This window comes from Hypomesus transpacificus, chromosome 10 (assembly GCF_021917145.1).
Source record: "Hypomesus transpacificus isolate Combined female chromosome 10, fHypTra1, whole genome shotgun sequence".
Taxonomy (NCBI): Eukaryota; Metazoa; Chordata; class Actinopteri; order Osmeriformes; family Osmeridae; genus Hypomesus; species Hypomesus transpacificus.
The window spans coordinates 5,239,656-5,251,061 of record NC_061069.1 but is presented as its reverse complement, the minus strand read 5'-3'; the positions used below and the strand labels follow the sequence as shown (position 1 = coordinate 5,251,061).

Here is an 11,406-nt window from a genome sequence, read left to right as displayed (position 1 = left end):
AGGCTTGCGCAGGCGAACACACACACACACACACACTCACATTAACCACAATGGACAGTCTGTGCCAGTGGGTTGCTGCTTTGGATAGGTAGATGTCACCAGATAAACTCATTTATCGTTTCCTTCTGTTATGTCTCTATGGTAACAACAGTAGACACACAAGCTCATCAAGAGCAGTCCTGCCAGTGGTGACACAACTATTGCAAGGACGCTATCACAGGCTGCAGTGGCAAAGAACTTCTATAGAACCTTCCGCTGTTGTAATAATAGAGGAGGACCTCAAGTGTAATACATTTTTTAACAGAAACACTTTTATTTTGGCCCGAGATGGTGGACCAACAGAAGGAGCCAGGATTTCAAGAAATTGCCTTCGGTAACGGCCACCTATTGGCTGGACCCGGAGATGTGGCGTGTGATTTCTGCACTGAGGCAAAGTTCAAAGCGGTCAAATCCTGTCTGGGGTGTCTGGCGTCTTACTGTGTGAGCCACGTCCGTTCCCATTATGAATCACCTGCCCTGAGGAAACATGCGTTGGTGGAAGCCACAGTGGACCTGAAGGAGAAGATCTGCTCCCATCATGATAAGCTGCTGGAGGTGTACTGTCGGACAGATGGCAGATGTGTGTGTCTGCTCTGTGTGATGGAGGACCACAGGGGACATGACACGGTGCCCGCTGGCGTCGAGAGGACGGACAGACAGGTAGGACTTGAGTCAGTGCAATAAATGCAGCCATTTATGAATGTCCGGTCCATAGAAAGAGAGGATGCAAAAGATGCAAGGCAGGAGAGTGGCAAATTCAATCCGACTCAAGAGAGAGTATGTTTGCGTAATCAGCTGTGTGAAAAGTAACGGCCTTGAGCAAGACAATTGGTCAGTATATCTAATAACCTAATAATAACAAAATAATGTATTTGGTTTCAACTTCAACAAATCTCAAAGATTTCATAATCAAGCCAGGATCTAATTAATGTGTAATAGTTTGGAGGAAGATGTCTGGTTGACGTGCTCTTGCACTGAAACTGACAATATATTTCCTCTTGAGGGCATTTCCTTGATGGTCATCAATGTCAGGGCCATAAAAAAGGGAACATGAACGACTGTAATGAAATTAAGAACATCATTCAAATATGTACTCAGTTCTGGGTATCCGATTTCATGTACAACAAGATATGAAGATATGGATGATGACAGAAGTTGTTCCAGATTGTGAAGTCAGTTTGAATGTGGTCCACATGCAAAGCATAAGAGTGAACTTATGGAACAATATATGTTACACAATATGAGATGGTTTAAACGTGGCATTTGCTGCCATGTTATCTATATCCGCAGTTCAGTGTTTTTCACACAAGCATAATATGTCCTTGTCAGTGCAACATTTTTATGTTTGATAAAGGACTGGCCAAAGAAAACAATTAAAATGTTTGTAAGTGCTTGTGTGTATGTCTGTTACTGTTTAACCACAGAGACAGCTGGCAAGAACTAGAAGAAAATTCAAACTGAAGATCCAGGCCAAAGAGAAAGAGCTACTGGAGCTCAGACGGGTCCTGGAATCTCTCAAGGTTACAAAGAAATGTTGATTTGGTTACAATGCCCTGACTAGAGTTAGCACAGCAATGTCTGCCATTGAGGTGCCAAGTATGAGGCTACAGTTGTATTTTGCAACATTGAAGTGAATGGTTTGGGCTTTGTAGTGTGTAGCGTTCTCCCTCAAATTTCTATCTGCTTGTGTGTGTGTCAACAGTTCTCTGCCCAGGCAGCAATGGAGGAGAGTGAGAGGATCTTCTCTGAGCTGCTGCATTCCATAGAGAGCAGACACCATGAGGTGAGAGAGTTGATCAGAGTCCAGGAGGAGACAGCAGCCAGACAAGCCAGTGACCTCCTGGGGAGACTGGATCTGGAGGTAGCTGACCTGAGGAGGAGAGACGCTGAACTAGACAAGCTTGTGCACACGGGGGACCACATCTACTTCCTTCAGGTAATATATTTGGTGTCTCTTTTACTCTGAATGTATCTATTTTTGCGGTTATGAGAAATATGTTTTTTAAGAGTCTGCCCTTTGTGACCTTAAAGTGGGAAAATAAAATGCTACTTTGATCGTACAACTTCTCGTATAACATTTTCTTTTGCCCGAATCTGTATCTTCATTCTACTGTTTTCCAGAATTATCAATCCAATTTTACGGAAACTGAACTCACCAAGTCTCCCGGTGTCACAGTGGTTCCCCCATTGGATTTTGTGGAGTTGCGGTCCTCCATGTCTGCCCTCAAGAGGAGACTGGAGGACCTTGTCAAAGGAGAGTGCTGCAAGATATCCAGGGCAGGTTGGTGTCACAGCTATCTTGGCATTTTGTTTAGCTAAATTTGAACTGCTGATTAGTTTAGATGACCTCTCGAGGGCCTACATGAAAATATTCTTGTTCTCCACAGCGAGTGCAGTGAAGTTATTGCAATGTCCGGAACCAAAGACCAGAGAGGAGTTCTTGTACTGTAAGTCTCACATTATAAAAATTCAAAAAAAAGTATATGGGCAAGCAGTGAATCTACAAAAAAAAATCTTTACTCTAAATACTAAATACGCACCATCATGCCCCTTCACTTCATGGGACTTTTGGTCCCTTTTTCTGTCATGCTGTTTGAGCTTGACTTACGCCATCCCTTCTCTTCTTCTTAGATTCTTGCAAGCTCCCACTGGACCCCAAAACAGCCCACAAAGACCTGAAAATCTGTAATGAGCGTAGGGCAGTGACTGTCAGGACCAGAGACCGTTTCTGTCCCGACCACCCAGAGCGCTTTGAATACTGGTGCCAGGTGTTGAGCAGTGAAGCTTTATCCGGACGCTGCTACTGGGAGGCAGATTGGAGCGGCAGTGGAGCCAAAATGGCTGTCGCATATCAGAGCATAGCTAGGAAAGGCGAGAGAAACGACTCTCATTTTGGGCACAACGACAAGTCCTGGAGTTTGTTCTGCTCGAGGAAGGGTTATACGTTCTGGCATGATAATGCGGCGATTCGTATAGTCGCACCACTGTCCTCGAGGATTGGAGTGTACCTGGATCACAGGGTAGGGACTCTGGCCTTCTACAGCATAGCTGATACAACAATGACTTTGCTACATAGAGTCCAGACTGTATTTTCTCAGCCTCTCTTTCTTGGGTTTGAGTTTGTGTGCTTTGGGGTTACTCTTCGAGTGTGCCAGGTTGAATGATTAGATCATCACAATCGCCACAGTGGAGGGCAAAATCGTGTGTTCATTGACATCATTCACTAAAACATCCTTTCACCACACACAGTACCATGACCTGACCATATCTGACCCTCCAGCCCCTAAGTGGGGGACTAAAACAAGGCCTCTTAAATGCTAAAGTTAGAGCCCTCTAAGGAATATTGTTTTAAACCACCAGGCAGAGTTCGCCTTTCGTCAACTTAGACTTTATGGTGAATGGAATGACATGACAGCTGTCCCACTTAGTTTGGTGGGCTAGAGAACTGTTTACATTCCTGTAACTGCTGGGTCACACAGGGCTTGTGGTCAAAGAGCAAGCCAGTGTCACTGGCTGGTTGGTTCAAGCTACGGCATGTCTGATGTGACAGTGACCCCTGGTGGACAAGTGGACAGAAAGAGGTTCAGCAGGCCAATTACATGTGGTTTCTTATACGGTTTTGAATAACCCTCTTGTATTGGAATGTCTAAAATGACAACAAAGTCCAAGAAACTTGGAATTGATATTGGAGTTGGTTTGGAGTACAAGAATGAAGTGATATGCTTCAGTTTCAAGTGCAAGTGTACAAAGGGTGTGTCTACAAGGAAACAAGTCTATTATCCCTCACCATCTATGACAGCATTCTCTGAATGTTGAAACGGAGTTAGAGGGGAGTTTCAAGATAGATAACTGATCTAGGATCATAATGGATTGCTTATCTTCAAGAGCCAGCATGCCTAGGCTAGGCATGCCATGACTAGGATACATACACTTGAGTTCAGAAGGCTTGGAGCTTTCTTATAGCATCTTAACGTCTCTCTATCTATATTGGATCTTTGATATGATTTTGCCACTGCATATGGACCAGGATTTAGGCAGATTTGAGGGACTTTAGGCTGTTTAGACAATAGACATAAATGAGGGATTAGGTCAGACAACACACACTTCTGGTGTAGATTGGGTCCTTCCTACAACAAATCTATTGGTTATTAGGTGCTTCAAGTCTTTAACTGTTTGATAAGCAATTGTGGAATAGCATGGCATAATAACACTTCTACCACACATTTTCTTGTATAAGTTATATTGAAAACAAGTTAAGAACATTAGTCTCCCTTTATATAAACTGTAACAGTAATCTATCATAATTACAACAGTGCCCCTGCATTAAATTCCCGTTACAAATTGGCTTAATAGCTTCATAAACCAAGTGCATAAAGTGTGATAGGATATGGACTGAAGGATTACAAGGCGCTGTGCCGCTCAGCTAGGCTGGCTGTCCATCTGTGAGCTGGAATGGAACGATCGGATGTCCTCCCCGATGAACTCATTCACTATGTGGAGAAAAAAATTAAAGAAAAAAACACTGGTTATATTCTTCTGTTCATCTGTCCATCCATCCATCTTTTTCACTGCTTTATTCAGCGTTTCTGTCTTATCATCAACCCTTATTACATACAGAAATAAACACTAATACATATCAGCACAGTCCATTCTAGCATTGTTATGTTGTGCCTTTGATTACTCACCTTCCTCTAACGTGATGTGTTGCATGGTGGACGAGCTGGCAAACTCCAGGGGGCTCTCATGCATCTTGGGCCCAGATGGAGGCTCCCTCTCCCCCCCAGCTCCCTGACCCCCTCCCTGGGACTCCCAGGCCTCATAGTGGCTGTATGGCGGGGGGTAGAAGTCCTGGTAGGGGCTGTGGTGGGAGGGGGGCGAGGGGCACTGCTCCTGGGTGTAGGGGTACTGGGGGTAGGAGGAGGATGAGGAGACAATGGGGGGCAGGGGGGAGGAGGAGATTGGGCTGCCGGCAGGGAAGGGGCTGAGGGAGGAGGAGTGGGAGGGGGAGGGGGACGAGGACAGGTATGGGGAGTCCAGCCATGGGGAGGGGGACGGGGAGGGTGGCTGCGGGGCCCTGGGGTACAGGGGAGGCAGGAGCTCTGTGAAGCCCAGCTCCAAGCTCTCAAAGCTAGGGTGCCTCTCAGACAGAGCCCCCCTGGAACCCCCAGCATCGTCCGCTGCCTCTGGCTTGGGGCAGTTGTACTCCTCATTGTACCCGTGGCCCGGGTACGGAGGAGAGTAGGTGGAAGGGTACGGCGGTAGGTGGAAGCCCTGGCCTTGGTCCTCTGGAGGCGGGTCACCCCTGAGATTTAGCCCCCTGTCTGTCCTGCCGGGGCCCCCCATGGGGCACAGCGTCACCCCCTCCAGGGGGAGGATGGAAGGGTGGGACAGGAGAGGGTCCTCCTCTTTGAACATGACTGATGGGGAGAGACAGAGAGAGAGAGAGAGAGAGAGAGAGAGAGAGAGAGAGAGAGAGAGAGAGAGAGAGAGAGAGAGAGAGAGAGAGAGAGAGAGAGAGAGAGTGAGAGACGGGAGAGAGAGAGACGTGTGTGTATTTTTGTGTGTATAGCTATTAGCTACGCATGTGGAAGAAGACATGGACAAGGGGTGGATGAGGGTCGGGGGCAACTCACTGGGCAGGTATTTGAAACAATGAGTGCTGCTTCTCTTTCTCTTGCCATTGGAAACGTACAGACACACAGGGACTGGTCGACTCACTGACAGGTCACTGTACGCTGGAACTTGCACACACAGCAAACCCTTGGGGTGGACACACACACGCAAGGCAGACACATGGAATAGCAGCCTTAGAATATAGGGGTGATCAGCACAAACGACACGTGGCACTTACACACACACACTTGTACAAACAAGCAAACAAACAAACCCAAATTGCATATAGACTAAATTGATTCTTGACACCCAAACTAGATCAACTCACACGGAAACAGGATTTACCTCATTACTGTTGTCCCGGTCAACATGGGCCTCCTCCTCCCACTGCAACTTGCCATCTGATAGATAAGGATGTCTATCATGACTTCTTTCATGCTTGAAATCAAATAACGTAACAAACAACTACGCATAGCGACAAGCAGACTCACATAACTACACACACACACACACACGCACACGCATGCTCCCATACCTGTCCCTCTTTCCATGAAGAGCACTCTGGACATTGGCAGGAAGTTGGTGCCGCTCAGCAGAAGCTCCTCCCCTCCCTCCACAGAACAGGAAGTGATGCTGACAGACTCCACCACCGGCAGCTCCTGAGCTGAACGCTGAGCTGAGTAGACAACAGTAGGCAATATAGAGAGAAAACAGAGAAAGAGAGGGATGTGTGGGAAAAGACCAATAGGAAAATCTGTGTTCAGACGTACTCCAGATTGTTTCACTACATTCACAAAACATATACTCAGCTCCACCTATCAGGAGCAAATGGTGATGACTGAGCGGCCACTCACAGCACTCGATGGGCAGAGAGGCCACCTGCAGGGCCAGTACCCGCCCAGGTGGGGCCAGGGGTGGGGCCAGGGGGAGGTGGGTACGGAACACAAGGCGCACACGCGTGTTTTTCCTCCCTACGTCTGTCTCTCCTTTCCGTAGCTCAATGTCCGAGTTCCTCAGTTTCAGGATACCTGCACAGTCAATGCTGAAACACACACACAAGCAAACACACACTAGTACAGTACATAAACACACACTCACATCGACAACAGGAGCAAAACACGTTGTGCGCAAAACACTTAAAGTTTAACTGTTACCAGTGTATTGTCACTGTGTAAATTCTCTCTTTCACTCTCTTTCTCCCTTTCCACATCCGTTGACCTCTCACTCACAGGGCAGTCATGTTGGTCTCTTGGTTGAGGGGGATATCCAGTATCTTGGTGCCCGCCTGAATGCTCTCCTGACTGGCCGTGCCCACCATCTTCCCTGTCACCCTACCGGCAGGAAACATCAGAGTCAACTGCCATCTTGAACCAGGAAAACACACTAAAACATTTAGCCTTCCAGACAGTCCATTGTGCAAATGAATAATACAGACAGTATATCACATTGCATTTAGTCATTTTTTTGTCATTTTTAGTCAAGGTAAGACAACGGTATGAAGGCTTCTTATCTTGATTGGCTACCTGTGTATCTGGTAGAAGGGATGTGGCCGGATGGACCTATCATCTGCTGTTCCGACAAACACCTGCAAGGAGAGGGGCTGTCTCTCTGTGTAGCCTGTGAGCTGGGATGTGTGTGTTTGTGTGTGAGGGTGGGGGATGGGGAGGGGGGTTGTGAATGTGTGAGTGGAGGGGTTAGAACAAATCCAACAATACATACAGTCAAATATCTATAATGCAAGTCATAACATCTTGTAGGGGACATACAAAATACAGATGACAGTCTGTATTTTAACCCTACTACAGATTAAGATTCTGACATTGATCTTGTGCATCCTCCCTTTAATCCAATGTGTGTTACCTTGACAACAGGATGTCCACCGGGCGAGGCCTTGACAGCCCCTCGGCTGCCCTCCGTCTCATAGTGGGCTCGGTGGTGGGGGCGTGGCTGCACCTCGATACGCAGCTCATACTGGTCGAACTGAGACGGCAGCGGCCAATCAAGTGGTGGCAGAGCATTGGACCTGTTTCAAAGACCAATCGGAAAGGTTTAGTATGTCTAACAGATAGAAAAAGCGTATTCCCATATGAGTGACACGTAAAAACAAGTCAAAACTGCTCCTCCAGCTCATCTCACAATATAAAAAAGATACTACATGCTTGTGCTGTCTATGACCTGAAGAGGGGGCTGTGCGCGCTGGCCCGGGTCCTGCCCCAGCCAAGCGATGGGGGCACGGACAGGTAGTCCATGCTCAGGGATGGGGGCTCTCTCCTGGCCTGCTGCTGCTGCTGGAGGTGCTCTGGTGGCAGGCAGGGAGGGAGGCCTGGGACTGGGGCTGGGGATGAGGAGTCCTGATCCACCTCCCTGGGAGACATCTGCAGGAAACATGGAGACAGTTACACTGAGGACACCACACAGGGATGCATTTTTAGAACAACAACACAGACTTGCCCAACCACATAGAGCGTATGTTTCCTTGCCTTGGTATGCTTGCTTCATAGAGAATTGTTGTGTTAAAGCTACCTGTCTACCCTCAGGTGGTGGGCTCCATGGTGAAACTCAATGCACTCTGTAACACCTGATAATGATGAATCCTGGGTAAAGAAACTACTAGAACGTAAACAGGATTAAAATGACCACAACTACCCACCCCCAGACCCCCAAACTCACCTGCTCCAAAGATGTCTTCCTGGTCTTCTGCGGGATACTCAGCTCAAAACTGCTGGGCGGAGCTTTGGACTGAGGGGCGGAGTCTCCCCCCTCCAGGACGCTGTGGTCTTCAGAGTAGCTGCTCCTGCGTGAGGTGCAAGGGGAGGCCAGGGGGGAATTACGCCTTTTTTTCCCCCCTGGGGAGGTGGGCCTAGAGGAAGGGGAAAGCCCAAAGTGTGCAGTGGCTTCATTCAGCTCCTCCTCCTCCACCAGCAACGAATCGCAGCTGGACGCCGGGCTGAGCCAGCCTCGGGAGGAGGGGCTGGAGGCGGGGCTGGGGCTGAGTGAGCCTGCACATCCTGCCTCGCGGTAGCAGAAGGGGTCCAGGAGGGGGAGGTAGAGGCGCTCACGATCCCAGCCTCCTCCAGTGTCCCAGTAGTTTCCTCCTGCTGGAGCACAGTCATCCTCAGGGGAGATGGTTGTTATTTGGATGCTGGGGCACTCCAAAACACGGGACTCTGACACCTAGAGGGGGACGGGGTAGGAGGGTGGGGGAGTGGAGGGTGAGGGCAAAGCAGTACCTGTCAGGGTGCCTACATGAGCAATGGTTTATGTAAGGAGTAAGTATATCTCACGGAATAAATATGTCTAAAAGAAAGTCATTTCAAAGCCTTCAATGTCATATTCAAGGCTAAACCTAGCTACCACAGAGCAACACTATGTTATTATTATTTTGGTGACACAGAACTTTGAAGGGGCTGGACTTTGGTACTCTATTCACCTAAACTTCTTGTCTGGACCTTGAGGTTGTGGAGTTTGTAGCCAGACAAGCTCTCACCTGTACAGACCGGGCTGGAAGGCTCTCATAGGTCCCGCTGAACTCCCTCGCCAAGGCTCGTCTGGGAGGTGGGGAATGCATCCCGGCCCTCTGACTGGCTGATGAAGGTAAGGCAGGGATGCCGATTGGCTGGCCTGCATTTGTGGTAACCAGGTGGTTGTCTATGAATAAGCAGAACGTAGAGGACTGTGTGAGAAGTTAAATAGTTATTACAGTGGCAGTGGTAAGTTTGATTGCATAAAAAAATGAATTGAATCAAAATTCAGTGAAAAAAGATGCTTAAGTCCAGTCAGTCGGACCCTCGTAGTCAAATAAAATACTTTAGCTTTGCATAGGCATTGGAATAGTGGAGGAAAACAAAATGTCAAAATAATACATAAAATAAAAGTTTGAAGTAGTTTAGTCCTGCCTCTGGTCTTCACGCCAGAGACCAATGAAAAATATGGTGATTGTGGAAAATGTGAATATTTGATCCTCACAGACCATGTACAAATGGATGCAAAAACTTTTAGGCCACTCATTAAAATGCAACATTTCCCGTTGTGGTGTAGATGGGACGCTAGCTTCCTCCACTACTGTGTAAAACAGTAGTTTGGGTCACTGGAACAGCGAGTCTGCTGAGGATCGTAGCTCATGTTTAAGAGGCAGTTATTGGGTGCAGTATAACGTTGTGGTAACTTGTGCGCTATGTAGTGAGTTCAAGGCTAGGGTGTGGTGAGGACTGTTGTGTGCCAGTGTGGGCGGGAAATAAATGTGGGTGTGTGGGGGTGAGGGGTGTGCATGCAGACCTGAAGGAAGGGGAAAGACAGAAAAAAGGAGAGGGGGGGGGGGGCTGTACAGCAGACAAAAAAGGGGAAGGAGTTTTGGGGGGTGCATGCTCAGTAAACAGAGATTGAGGTTCCATCCAGATGGCAGCTGTTAACTCTACTCACACGCACAGCTGATTAAAACCACATTGAGTTCTGCTGCCCTTACAAACACACACACGCACACCTACACTCACACACAACATGCAGGCAAGCACAGGCACGATGGCCTATGTAATACACACACGAGCAAATAACAAATCACCCACAAAGAGACAAACATTTTCTCTCTCATGGAAACAGTTAAAATGATACAAGCAAACAACCCAAGTCCTATAATTGTCCAACAAATCAGTAGTAGGCTAGTCAATCACATTTGATCATCAGCTCACAGACATAGGCACCAGGAACCATTGACCGGCACATCACAGATTTCCCCAAATCTACTTCTGACACGCACTATTCAAAGAAAGGGGCTAACCAACGTTACTGCTCGACTCAAGGTGCAACAGGGTGTTCTCCGTTCTCTCCCCCGTGATGATGTGCTCCTGGTCCACGTTGCGCATTGGAGATGGCCCCCGGAGTTGGCGCGGCGGGTCCTCCTCAAAAACCAACTTGAACTCGAATTCGCCCTCTTCCCAGCCCGAACCCGGCGCGGCACCCATCCCAGAGAAGACAAATAGGGAAGACCGCTATCTTGAGCTATCTAACGGAGTAAAAGTAATGTCCGTTCTTTGACGTTTCTCTCTCAAATAAATCAACTGTCGGGTATGCTATGACTCATAACGCAAATTATTCCTATTATCAACCGGACAAGACGCTTTAGAATTTGTTCTCAAAGTGGCGGCAGTTTGTGCTAGTATATTACCGTTAAAGTTAATTCCAAGTTTAAAACAGAGAGATGTAAGCCATGCCGTGTCTGTTCAGGAATCTTCAAACGGTCTTGTATCTGTAATCTTGGATTAATGGTATTTCATTCTAACGTTATCGCCATCCTTTCTTCCCAGGCTACACTTCCAGAAAAAAAGTTCATCAAATATTTTTGTCGTCCTTTACCCTTAATTGCCTTTGGGTGGGTTTCCCAGCCCCCGTCGTTCCATTACTTGATCCCCATAGGATATTCAGCTTGCCACTCAAGGAACCCCCTCCCCAATCCCTATCTCCCCAACCTCTTTAACTCCATGTACCCATCGCAAAAAAGGGCTACCTCAGACTTTAAGTTACTTTTTGACATTTACAGTATCATTACTTATGCTGTAGCACATTCTGCTATGCCACTTGTGTCTCTCCTAATTTGAATAAAATATATTAAATGCAAAGTGTAGCTTTTCCCTCGATAACCAACATTTCAGAACCATGCTTGTGGCTGTTGGCAATATTTGGCAGATTTATGGTTGTGGTGGGGACTTTGTGTTCAATGACGTTTGACCATGTTAGGCTGTCACTCAGAAAGCATTTGGG

At 47.5% G+C, this 11,406-nt stretch overlaps 2 protein-coding genes across 2 annotated transcripts; one reads left to right on the top strand and one right to left on the bottom strand.

Annotated features, from left to right (window-relative positions):
* On the top strand, positions 1-3,677 carry ftr66 (finTRIM family, member 66). The gene is made up of 6 exons (XM_047028559.1): positions 1-699; positions 1,464-1,559; positions 1,742-1,975; positions 2,161-2,320; positions 2,427-2,486; positions 2,671-3,677. The coding sequence occupies exons 1-6, from the start codon at positions 328-330 to the stop codon at positions 3,201-3,203; spliced, it is 1,455 nt and encodes a 484-aa protein (XP_046884515.1). The 5' UTR covers positions 1-327; the 3' UTR covers positions 3,204-3,677.
* Positions 3,678-4,262: 585 nt separating this feature from the next.
* On the bottom strand, positions 4,263-11,087 carry nfatc4 (nuclear factor of activated T cells 4). The gene is made up of 13 exons (XM_047028558.1): positions 10,427-11,087; positions 9,140-9,300; positions 8,323-8,826; positions 7,828-8,027; positions 7,513-7,675; positions 7,176-7,276; positions 6,882-6,983; positions 6,507-6,694; positions 6,188-6,328; positions 5,998-6,053; positions 5,673-5,799; positions 4,725-5,456; positions 4,263-4,529 (listed from the first exon to the last, which is right to left on the bottom strand). Exons 1-13 carry the CDS (start codon positions 10,608-10,610, stop codon positions 4,459-4,461), a joined length of 2,730 nt encoding a protein of 909 aa, XP_046884514.1. The 5' UTR covers positions 10,611-11,087; the 3' UTR covers positions 4,263-4,458.
* Between the last annotated feature and the right edge of the window lie 319 nt (positions 11,088-11,406).